Source organism: Piliocolobus tephrosceles, chromosome 10 (genome assembly GCF_002776525.5).
Source record: "Piliocolobus tephrosceles isolate RC106 chromosome 10, ASM277652v3, whole genome shotgun sequence".
Taxonomy (NCBI): domain Eukaryota; kingdom Metazoa; phylum Chordata; class Mammalia; order Primates; family Cercopithecidae; genus Piliocolobus; species Piliocolobus tephrosceles.
Genome location: NC_045443.1, coordinates 66,990,887 through 67,003,204, shown reverse-complemented (window position 1 = coordinate 67,003,204; position 12,318 = coordinate 66,990,887). Strand labels below are relative to the sequence as shown.

General features: G+C 39.8%; 1 protein-coding gene across 3 annotated transcripts in view; it reads left to right on the top strand.

Annotated features, from left to right (window-relative positions):
• The first annotated feature begins 1,522 nt into the window (after positions 1 to 1,522).
• Positions 1,523 to 12,318, top strand: part of BEST3 (bestrophin 3) — a 45,755-nt gene continuing 34,959 nt past the window's right edge. Inside the window, exons 1-4 of one of the 3 annotated variants that reach the window (XM_023226546.1) lie at positions 1,583 to 1,799; positions 3,170 to 3,336; positions 6,513 to 6,607; positions 7,069 to 7,302. In XM_023226546.1, coding sequence (XP_023082314.1) covers positions 3,185 to 3,336; positions 6,513 to 6,607; positions 7,069 to 7,302 — 481 coding nt within the window. In that variant the 5' untranslated portion in view covers positions 1,583 to 1,799; positions 3,170 to 3,184. Of the gene's footprint in view, positions 1,800 to 3,169; positions 3,337 to 6,512; positions 6,608 to 7,068; positions 7,303 to 12,318 lie in introns of all 3 variants that reach the window. The other 2 variants (XM_023226548.2, XM_023226547.1) reach the window with 2 other exon arrangements.

Genomic DNA, 12,318 nt, shown 5'->3' with positions numbered 1-12,318 from the left:
GGAAGGAAGGAAGGAAGGAAGGAAGGAAGGAAGGAAGGAAGGAAGGAAGGAAGGAAGGAAGGAGGAAGGAAGGAAGGAAGGAAGGAAGGAAGGAAGGAAGGAAGGAAGGAAGGAAGGAAGGAAGGAAGAAAATAAATATGGGCAGGGTGTGGTGGCTCAAGCCTGTTATCCCAGCACTTTGGGAGGCCGAGGCACACATGTCACCTGAGACCGGGGGTTCAAGACCAGCCTGACCAACATGGACAAACCCTGTCTCTACTAAAAATACAAAATTAGCTGGGCATGGTGGCGCATGCCTGTAATTCCAGCTACTCAGGAGGCTGAGGCAGGAGAATCGCTTGAACCTGGGAGGCGGAAGTTGCAGTGCACCGTGATCGGCACCATTGTACTCCAGCCTGGGTAACAAGAGCAAAGCTCCGTCTCAAAAAAAGAAAAAGAAAAAATTTCCTAGCTGACCATGGAAGGATAACAAATGTGATGACTCTGGCCAGGTGCGTTGGCTCACGCCTGTAATCCCAGCACTTTGGGATGCCGAGGCAGGCAGATGACTTGAGGTCAGGAGTTCGAGACCAGCCTGTCCAACATGGTAAAACCCCATCTCAACAAAAATATAAAAACTTAGCCAGGTGTGATGATATGCACCTGTAATCCCAGCTACTCAGGAGGCTGAGGCAGGAAAATCTCTTTCCAGGGAGGCGAGGTTGCAGTGAGCTGAGATCATGCCACTGCACTCCAGCCTGAGAGACAGAGTGAGACTCCATCTCAAAAAAAAAAAGTGATGAATCCATGTGTTATTATTTCCCACTACACTAAGCCATCAATATATCATGATTTTCTATGTGCTCTTCTAACACACAAACACACACCACACATACTAACACATAATTGTTGCTTTTAATTGAAGAACATTTTCAATACCTCTCAAGTGGGCAAAAATTCTGTTTATATTCTTGTCTGCTCCAGTTTTGGCTTCATAAGAATTTTTTCGTTTGCTTTTTGAGGCAGAGTCTCCTTCTCTCTGCCCAGGCTGGAGTGCAGTGGTGTGATCTCAGATTGCTGCAGCCTCCACCTCCTGGGTTCCAGTGATTCTCCAGCCTTAACCTCCCGAGTAGGTGGGATTACAGGAGCCCATTACCAGGCCCAGCTAATTTTTGTATTTTTAGTAGCGACGGGGTTTCACCATATTGGCCAGGCTGTCCTGACCTCAGGTGACCTGCCTGCCTCGGCCTCCCAAAGTGCTAGGATTACAGGTGTGAGCCTCCAAGTCCCAGCCCAGCTTTAAGAATTTAATCTTCATTTCAAGCACAAAAAGACTGTCTTTTTTTGTGGGGGGGAGCTGTTGGGGCCTCTTTTTTGAACTCTTTAGGGCCAAATGAACCTTTCTTCCTTGATCCCAGGGTGGAGTCAAAATGAATCTAACAGACAAACAGCCCAACATCCTTCATGTCACTACCGACTTCTCATTCAAAGGGGTACTTGGGGCGGCAGGTGGAGTTATAATTATAGCTTAGAAAAAAGCAGCATCAGCAGCTGTCGCTTCTGTTTGTTCCCAGCTATAACTGTCATCAGTGGGTAAATTGGCATAAACAGGCCTCCACAAGTAGAAAAACATTTAACCCCTGTACTTGTCACACTCTGGGTCCTCTCAGTGGCCAGAGAACAGAAAGAAAATCTGACTGTGCACGAGCAAAGGGTGACACCGGGCGTGCAGCACCGACCTGAAGGTGCCTCTTCAGGGGGAGCCCGAAATTTGAAGATTCTCTTTCCTGTCGGAGACTCCAAACCAAATAAATAGGTTAGTGCCCAGAGTAAACTTATGCATTTTAATTCTGACCTCTACTTGCTGTGATTTTCATTTTCCTGGCAGAGCTTAAAAAGAGTGAACTACTAAATGAAAGAAAGGAAAGTTATTTAAGGACTGTTATTTAAAATTACTGGGAATCCATGAGAACACATTATGAAATGGGCTTAATTTATTATGCTCCTCTCCCAATTTTGGCTGTATTCACACTAGACAAATAGACAAGGTAAAGATGGAAAAATAAAACCGGTTTTGTGGCATGAGTCCCATCTTTTTGTAATGCCACTTATGCCAAAAGGCCCTGCCTTCTTTATTAAAATCCATAATGTTGAAAGCTAAGTTTGTGATTTTAGAAAATGCTATAAATGTAGCTCCAGAGTTTCATTTCCTTAGGGAAAATAGGCAAATCAGAGTTGAATTGTTTTTCCAACAATGAGTAAAGATAGAAAAATTTCTTGTTTATGATAAAATGTGTGGTATAGGTTACTTTACAAAAGAAATCTGCTACAGAATTTATTTTTTGTGTCTAGTACAATTCTACCTAAAAGCTTCATGATTTCAGTCTAAGTAGCTCTATAAGACTCTCCTCATAGATCCTTTTGAGAAAAGTAAGATTTTAAATAAATCTAATTTTATTTGCATATGTTCTATCTTGGCCAGAAATTGAGCAGGATTTAGCTTTGCGTTGTCTGTTTCAAAACCTGAATATTTAATGTATTGGTGAAAAGTGGTGGAATTCCAAAGAACTCACTGAAAACAAGGCTTTGGGGCCCAGTGCTCATCCTAACCACATTCATGAAATGGACTCAAGTAGAAAGAGTGGTAAATAATGATCTCATTTTGTTCAGTTCAAAAGAGAATGTGCACCATCCCTAAGCGTTTATATACAACCTTTCATGAGGAAAGTGCACCATTCTTATTCATCATTATGACCCAACTTTCTGGCTACCTTTTGAAATGCAATGAGTGCTAACAATGTACATGGACCTCCACTAGAGAGACATCTACATGCAACCAAACCCACCAAAAGTGCCCCATCAATTAAATTCCCATGAGGGCCTTGTTTGTCGCATTTGTTCATTCAATATATATTGACCAATGGCTATATAATCTAAAAATAATATTTAACAGTTAAGGCAAGTTTAGGATGTCTAATATTACTCTTCCCAGAGACTCCTTTCCTCCTGCTTTCTGCTAAACTGAGATAATGGTTATCTGAAAGTTCCAAATTATAGAAACTAAAAAAGACAAAAAAGAGATATGGCTGACTAGTTGTTGGCTTGAATTTCCTTGATACACAGACATACAGATTTATGCCCTATTTTAAACATTGCTTTTTACTTGTGTTTTGTCTTTTTGCTCTTCTAGAAAAAACTATCCAAGATGACTGTCACTTACTCCAGTAAAGTAGCAAATGCAACTTTTTTTGGATTTCATAGGTTACTCTTCAAGTGGAGAGGCAGCATCTACAAACTACTGTACAGGGAATTTATTGTTTTTGCTGTTCTTTATACAGCAATAAGTTTGGTGTACAGGTACTTTTCTTTGCATGTCTCTTTAAATGGCCATCAGATATTGTATAAGAATACAGTCTCAAAAATCTGAATCTTTTGATCGCCACTGACTTTGCGTTATGTAACTCCTTTTTTGCATGAGCCTCTCTTTTGTCTTCTTCCCCTCAGGACAGATTTTAATCCACCACTAACCATTGTTAGGAAGTAAAATAGACCCTCACTGTAAGATTCAAGTGGCCTTCATTCCAGCCCCAGTTGTGCCTCAAGACTGTTGCAATAGGCATAAAATGGAAGGATTACTCTTAGATCCTTACTATGTGAAGATTTTTGAATGGGCAAAGTCCACAGACAATAATTATTTGTGCTTCTGTCGACTTGTCATTCATAGTTGATGATTTGATAGCTTGTAGCAACTACCTATATAATCAACATGTTCATGATTGGTGTATGTCAGGCAAAAGCTCTCCTTCTTTTCGCCTGGAATGAAAATATCTTATCCAGGATGATGCCTGCCACACTTAACAGTACCTCAACTAAAGCAAAGGCCTGTAGACTAATTTATTTTCTTTCTATTTTCTGAGTTGAAGGCATGTTATGTTCACAAAAGGAGGTGCTTATTCTTTATAACATTACAACATATGCCTGTCAGATTGACAGGAAATTTGAGCAATATCAAGTCCAAGAAATACTTTTATGATGAAAAATTATAGACTTAATAAAATTTCATCAGTATGATAAAAGGAAAAACTTACAAGATTTTAAAGCTTTTTAAATTAACATCGAATGCATCAATTTCTTCTCTGGAAGAAGCTAAAACTTAAAACAGGAAAGCTAACGGTTTTTGAGGCTGTATTTCCATTTTTTCTATGTACATAGTTTGTTATTTTTCTTCTGCATACAGATAAACAAATTTGTATTTCATTGCTCTCACATTCTTCCTCGTAGCAACAGAATCTCCTTTGGAAAAGAGGGATATTAATATAGTTGACTGATAATTATTAAAAGTAAAATAGGCAGAGCTATTTTTCCATATGTCAAAACAACCCTTCCAAGCAAGTGTATGCATTGGTATATATTTTGACAAAATATTTTTAGAGGGAAAGTCTTGTTAACAACCTCTAATAATTTTTCAGACATGTCATATAATATGATATTATTTTGGCAATTTAGGTGTGTATCACCTAAGCCTTCAGAATATGAAATGGTAGAAGATACAATGGTGTTTCATGATAATTATCTCATTAGTTCATTTTTACTAATGTGAATTTATTGCTGCTACTGCTGCTAAGAATAGAACAGAATAGCCCTTAGTACAGTTGTAGTGTAGCTAGAAATGTTCCTTGGGGCCTCAACTTTTGTTCCAATATCATACTTATACCCCAGAAAATTTTATGCATCTATTTCTTCTAAAGCAGAGTGCTTACATTTATAACAAAAATTATCAGTTCAAGTCATCCTTAAATTTTTAAAGTTTAATTGTAATACCTTATTAAAATAGATCCTTCTGTCTTAATCAAAGGTATACCAAGGACTGTAGGATGAGTTTGTCAAGAAGGTCAAACATATCTGTAGAAAAAAATAGATGTAGTTTCATTCTCTGAGTCTTTATTAGCTCTATTATAGGTAAATAATTATTCCTAACAAAAGTTATAAGGAGGAACCAGATTCATTAATTTGATTACATTTCTTTCTATTTTTGGAGGAATTTTACAAAATTTCTGAAATACTTTCTAGCTATTAAAATTTCTACATCTATTAGCCAAATATTTTTTCTTTGGCCAACTAGTAATACCAACCATTTCATTATTAACTAAATATGAGGCAATTTGTTAAGTGGTTATATATATGTATATATATATTATTTAATCTTTACAATACCCCATATATGGATATTTTTATCCCCACTTACAGATGAGAAAACTGAGACTCAGAGAGATTTAAAAATATGCTCAAAGTCCAAATTCGTAAGTGTCAGACTTGGGATTAAAATCTGGCTTTGTCTGACCTTAAAAAAGGTCTATGCTTTCCACATTTAAATCCTCTTTGACCATGTCTATTTGAACATCAGAAACCATTCTGGCTGTAATTTGTCATCAGCATAACCCTGACAGACCTCTGCAACAATCTGGTACCTCTCCTGCCAGCTTTCCCTGACTTCAGTAATTCTAACACCTCTTCCAAAGCTGGGGCAGGAACTCCAAACTCACCTTGTACCCCACACACCTTCTTTGTCAGGACCAGCTCCCAACAGCTTTCTATCTGCAATCTAATTAGTTGCTTACTATTATCTTATTATCCCTTTGCTTCCTTTATCAAAGTTCTACTGACCCAAATGGGCCTTTGATGCTTGTTATAATGGATCTTTCCTTGAGTTCCTACTTCCTTTGAAGCAGCTACACTCGTCGATTTATTCGAATTCATCTGTTTGGCTTTCCTTCCTGTATTTTGATCATTATTATTAGTTCGACTTAAAACATTTCTTCAGACTCTGAATCTCTTCCCTATAATGTAAATATCAATAATGGTCTCATTAAGTGCACTTATATTTAACGATACCAGAAAATGGTGTTTGGGGAGGATGGGTTAGATCTATAATATTAATTTTGAGAGAGTGACTCAATTTAATAATGAAAGTTTTCATTTTTCATTGTTAAATTTGTTTTAGACTCCAGACAATTCTGGGCTTTAAAATGAACAGGTATAATAAAATCCCTTGAAATATAACACATGATAATCAAGAATGTGCTAAGTAGCATATTCAGGGGAAAGATCAAGGTGTCAAATTCAGTGTTATTATTTAACAATTACTTAATAATGCTAATTCATATTTAATCAGTAATACACTCTTCTTAAGGTATTCCTGATGAATAACTGAAAACTGACCTATTTTGTAACATAGCCTTGCTCTAAATCCAATGAATCAATCATATAAAACTTTTAAAATATAAAGTTTTTAGAATAAAATGATTAATTAATCCCACCATTTAATAGCCAATCATGTTTACAAAATGTTAGCACTTGAAACATTAAGCAATTAAAAAGCTTTCGAGACACATCAGCTTAAGGAAAAAAGAAAAAATTATTGCTCCTTCAAAAATAAGATTATTTGTGCTTAATTGTTTGCACTTAATGTCACTTGCAAAGCAGGTGCAGAAGTATAATATCATAAAGGGCTGTGCATTTTATTTTTGCTCCAGATTGTTACTTACAGGAGCCCAAAAACGTTACTTTGAAAAATTATCAATTTACTGTGACAGATATGCTGAACAAATTCCAGTAACCTTTGTGCTTGGTAAGTATAGGTCACACGCAGATTGCAGCCACACAGCTGTCTCCGTTAGGATGACACCGATGACTCTGCATGGGAGTGTTTCCAAGCTAAGAAGCATGCCTGAAAAGCCACCGCTTGCAATAGAACCGGAATCATCCATAAGGTTTGCCTTCACGGCTGCTTTTGCTAAATTAACACCAAACAAGTTTGAGGAAATAATCTGCTATTGGATATTTAAGCTTTCTCTTCACTAACTCTCCATTTTTGCAGTCAATATTTGAGATCTAACACCCACTTATAGGGTGCTTAGGCATTGCCAGGCACAAATGACATTTTTTTCTGGAAGGCAAAATCAGAAGATATGGATAATAACATATTTTTGTCCTCCAACCTCTAAAAAGGCTAAAATTCAGCTAAAAGCATCAGTGTCACCAACGTGTCTGCTGTAAGAAACTGCTTTATAATTTCCTGTTATTCTACAGGGTTTTATGTTACTCTGGTAGTGAACCGATGGTGGAACCAGTTTGTGAATTTGCCCTGGCCAGACAGGCTAATGTTCCTCATCTCCAGCAGTGTTCATGGAAGCGACGAGCACGGGCGCCTGCTTAGAAGGACGCTGATGCGTTACGTCAATCTCACCTCCCTGCTCATCTTTCGCTCGGTGAGCACTGCTGTGTACAAAAGGTTTCCCACAATGGACCACGTGGTTGAAGCAGGTACTACGAATGGCTTTTCCTTCCATAGGCTTTTCTCAGCTGAGACAGGACCTCCAGAATTCCTTTGAAAATTCCTTATGTTTGTTTATTCACTCAAGAAACATTTAGTGGTCTGGCACAGTGGCTCACGCCTGTAATCCCAGCACTTTGGAAGGTCAAGGTGGGTGGATCACCTGAGGTCAGGAGTTTGAGACCAACCTGGCCAACGTGGCGAAACCCCATCTCTACTAAAAATAGAAAAAATTAGCCGGCCGTGGTGGCATGTGCCTGTAATCCCAGCTACTGGGGAGGCTGAGGCACGAGAATCACTTGAACCCAGGAGGCGGAGGCAGAGGTTGCAGTGACCCGAGATTGCAGCACTGCACTCCAGCCTGGGCCACAGAGTCAGACCCTGTCTCAAAAAAAAAAAAAAAAAAAAAAAAAAGAGAGAGAGAGAAAGAAAAGGAAAGAAAAGAAAAAAGAAAAAGAAACATTTATTGATTACCTACTATGTGCCAGAAGCAAACTAAGAGACAAAGATGAATAAGACATGATTCCTGCCCTCAAGTTTACTTCAGAGGTAGGGGAGAGAAAGTGGCAGATAGTAACGTTGCCTTAAGGTAAACATAATAATTATTATATTTATTTAAACAATCTGGCTGGGGGAGCTCTTTGGGAGGCCCAGGCGGGTGAATCACCTGAGGTCAGGAGTTCCAGATGAGCCTGGCCAACATGGTGAAACACCGTCTCTACTAAAAATACAATAATTAGCTGGGCATGCTGGCTTACGCCTGTAATTCCAGCTACTCAGTAGGCTGAGGCAGGAGAATCGCTTGAACCTGGGAAGTGGAGGTTGCAATGAATCGAGATCGTGCCATTGTATTCCACCCTGGGCGACAAGGTCCGCATCAGTCCCAAAAAAATAAAAAAATAAAAATAATCTGTCATATTAACTTACAGTTTTCTAGCACTATACGGTTTTGTCTCCTTTATAGCTATTTCATTTAGACCTCAAGAAAACATGCAAAAGGAAGAAAATAGATTCAGAAAGGTTACAACCTGCGCTGAATTACACAGCTGATCAGTGGAAAGGCCAGAATTAAAATTTAGGCTCCAAACTCCTAAGTTAATACTTTCTAATAGATTCTGGTAGGAACCGGCAATGTCAGTTTCATCTAGACAGACACTGAGAGGTGATAGTCAAAAGCTGTTTTAGTGTGGACCTCTTGTCTCTTGTGCCTCAAAGGAGATGTAAATAGTTGAAGGATGATTCTCTTTGATGTGTAAATATTTAGCAAAGAAGCTGTTAAGTCAGCCTTCAATAGGGCAAGGATTAAATGGATAATTCTTGGCACATATGGATAAGAACCGTGAGGTGATTCTGCCTTTACATTGAGTCCAGTCTCACATGAGTTTGCAGTATTTAGTCTCCTTTTCTGAAATGTCCTGGAAAATAGATATATTCGGATAATAGTTTTTGTTTGTTTTGGAGTTTTTGTTGGCTTTTTTTGTTGTTGTTTTTGTTTTGCCTTCTTAAATGGCTAATATAGATAGTGACTACTGAAGTCAAAATAAAACTGTAGAGATGAATGTCTACATTTCACATTTTATTTGAGAAGAAAGAACCCCAGTTTGAGGCATACACACAGACCAGATGGTATTCAGTATGTCCAAAATACAAAGAGAAGTTTGGAGGTTTTATAAAAAGACAGAAATGTTACATATTGCTCTTTGAGAAAGTTCATTGGCACTAGTAAGTTTCTGGGGAGCTGGCAAGTTTTGACTGGTGAGTGATGGAGGTGGGTAAAATTAGTCTTCAAGTTGCAGCAGATCATTTCAGCAACTATAAAATTGGTTTCAGGTAATAGCAGGCAGTTTCAGCAACCAGGCCTGCAGAGAATTACTTTGTGTCTCGGCTGCCTTTTTTTTTTTTTTTTTGAGACAGAGTCTTGCTCCGTGGCCAGGCTGGAATGAAGTGGCGCAATCTTGGCTCACTGCAATCTCTGCCTCCTGGGTTCAAGCAATTCCCCTGCCTCAGCCTCCCAAGCAGCTGGGACTACAGGTGCGCACCACCACGCCGGGCTAAGTTTTTGTATTTTAGTAGAGATGGGTTTCACCATGTTGGCAGAATGGTCTCAATCTGTTGACCTTGTGATCCACCCACCTCGGCCTCCCAAAGTGCTGGGATTACAGGTGTGATGCCTGGTCAAAAACTGCTTTTTCCTGGTGGCTTCTTGACTCTGTTTTAGTTGGGTATGACAAGAATGACCCAATTCTATTATCAGCTTTCACAATGATTAAGAACACGGAGTAAGGGTTTGAAACCTTATCTCACAGCTTACTAGCTGCATGACTTTGTCTGAGTTAATTAACCATTCTGTTCCTCAGTTTCCTAATCCATAAAATGGACTTAAAGTAACTTATAATAGCACCTACCTCATATACCCCATAGGCTTGTTATGAGGATTTAAAAACTTCATATTTGCAAAATGTTTAGAGCATTCCTGGCACACAGTAAGTGCTGCATGATTTCTTGCCATTGTATTGAAATTATATCTCGAACAACAGCACAACATAGCACTCTAGCCACTTTAGAAGACTTGTTATTAATATAATATCCCAGGTCTTTTTGATCTATTTTGATCAAGAGGTTGTGAATGTCAAGGTGGAAATAAGGAAGAAGGGGTGTAGGTGACGTCGTTAGAGATGCAGAGTGAGATGTGAGAAAGTAATGGGTGCCAGGAGCTGGTTAAGGGGCATTCAGGGGGAGGGTCTGAAGGCCTGGCACATGCACAGGTATATGATAATATAAAATCAGTAGGAACTTTTTAAAAAATTAATTGCCATCCTTTCTCCAAATATGAAAGTAGAATACTGTTTCAGAATGACCTAGCTAAAAATACTACTAGGCAACTCAATTTTATCTTACCTTAATGTCTCCAGGAACAAATAGATTAAGAATTACCACCTCTAAGAAAGACCTAAAAACAAACAAGAAATGTATAACCTATTCCAAGTTGCTGAGCCAAAGTTTACTTGGATGAACAGAGGTGATATTTCTCCAGTTCTGACGCATCCTTGAAATGAAGAGAATGCATTCTGACGGGAATCAGATGCCGGGTCCAATCCTCAAAACAAATCTCATCTTCTTAGTGTCACCTTCATATTAAAAGCACATCGGGAAGAAGCCAGGTTGGCTGGCAATGGAGAGGTCTCTGGGGCCTCTGGTCAGACATGAGCTCAGAGGACTGAGCTGTGCTCAGGTCTGAGGGGCAAGTAGATATAGGGAGGCAAATAGGAAAATGATGTGATTTCATTTCCTTTGAGTGTATTTTTCAGAATACCAAGGCCCACTCCCTCTCAAACTTGTACAGATGTCTGCCACGTACTTGCACTCTGACTTTTCCCTTTCCAAGGCATGTGGAATACTGAAATACTTCCATCTCTTCAGCTACCAATGTTTCTGCCATTCCAAGGGAATCTCAAAATGAGTCCTTCACTTCTGGATGTACATTTAAACTAGTCTCTAGGAGTGAACACAGACCCACAGGCCCTCTACATCTTGAATAACTTGAGTTTATGTATTTAAAATGTATATTCCTGGGTCCTACCCACATCAGGCCCTCTGAATTATTATAGAACCTAATAGAACCTTTGGATATACGGCCTAGGAATCTGCAGTGAAACATGCTCCTGTGTTGGTTTTTTTAGTACCCCAAAGTTTGAGAAGTATTGCATCTTTTCTGGGATGCTTATTTTGTAAACTCTTTTTCTCACTCCTGGGGCAAAAGGCTTTGGCAACCACCAACTCAGCGACAATAAAGCAGCAGCAATTAAGAAAGGATGGATTGAAGGTTTCAGCTTGAGGTTCCTGAATTACAAAGAAGAGCTTTGAGGAAGCAGTCTGGTGGGAGGGAGGCTACTGTAGAAGGGATTTGAATTCCACCTGCTTGGATGTAACAAGCATTGTTCTGACTTAAACTCTTTGGTTGGTCTGTCTGAAGTGGATGAAGGGAGAAGAGAACTGACAGAGGAGCTCTGATGAGGTGAAAGCCTTTCCAAGGGTCTTGTGACACAATCACCGATTATCTCAGTGAGAAGGTCCCAGTTGCGTTCATTAATTCCTAAGTATGTTCTCAAAAGGCAGAAAAGGGGTAGCAGGTACAGCTAGTCCCCACAAGAATATATTGTGCTTCTGGTAATTTTGAAGATAACTACTTTCCTCTCCTGATGCTTGTAAATACTGGATAAGATGTTTTGATTCAGTATGAGATATACTGATATACTATACGCATGCATTGTGTGTTAGGCGGCAGGGCAAAGGTTCCAAGCCACTATCCTCTAAGCCAGGAGAGACGCTTCAGAGGCCTGTCTTACTGGCTGCCCCAGGCCGGCGCCCCCTGTCACCGGCAGTGCTGACTCACTGAACTTCCTGCTTTCCCCAGCAGAGAGGGCTGACTCAGAGTCTGCACATGGGGTCCACTTCCAAGTTCTTCCAACTGGGCATATGCGTCCGCCACTCTCTGACTGTCCTTTGCCTGTGCCAAGGTTTCTGGGAAGAACAGGAAGTTCAGGGATGGCGGAAAATGTTTGGCAGATCCCCTGAGTCCAAAGCCAGGGCACCTGCTCCTGCCTGAGGGCAGAGAGGACTGGTAAGCAAAGCACTGAGGGCCCCAAAGGAGGGAGACAAGGTTAAGGCCATGAAGGACCTTCTTGTCAGTTGAATTCTCTACATAAAATCACCTGTAAGAGAAAGTACATGTTCTCACACTTCAGGGTGCATTAGATATTGTTAAAATCAATATTGCTAAAAATTTGGATCCCACGATACCACTCCCAGAGATTCTGACTCAGTAGGTCTGGAATGGGCTCCAGGAATCCGTGTGTTGAACAAACTCCTGGAGACTCTGAGGCTGGTGGTCCCTGGCTTGCACTCTGGGAAGCAATGGGCTTTGAGGCAATCGGTTTCCCTCCAGCTTCTCTTTCTTCTGCGAGGGTTTTTGCCTACATAGATTCAGTGCTGGACAGAAGGAAATA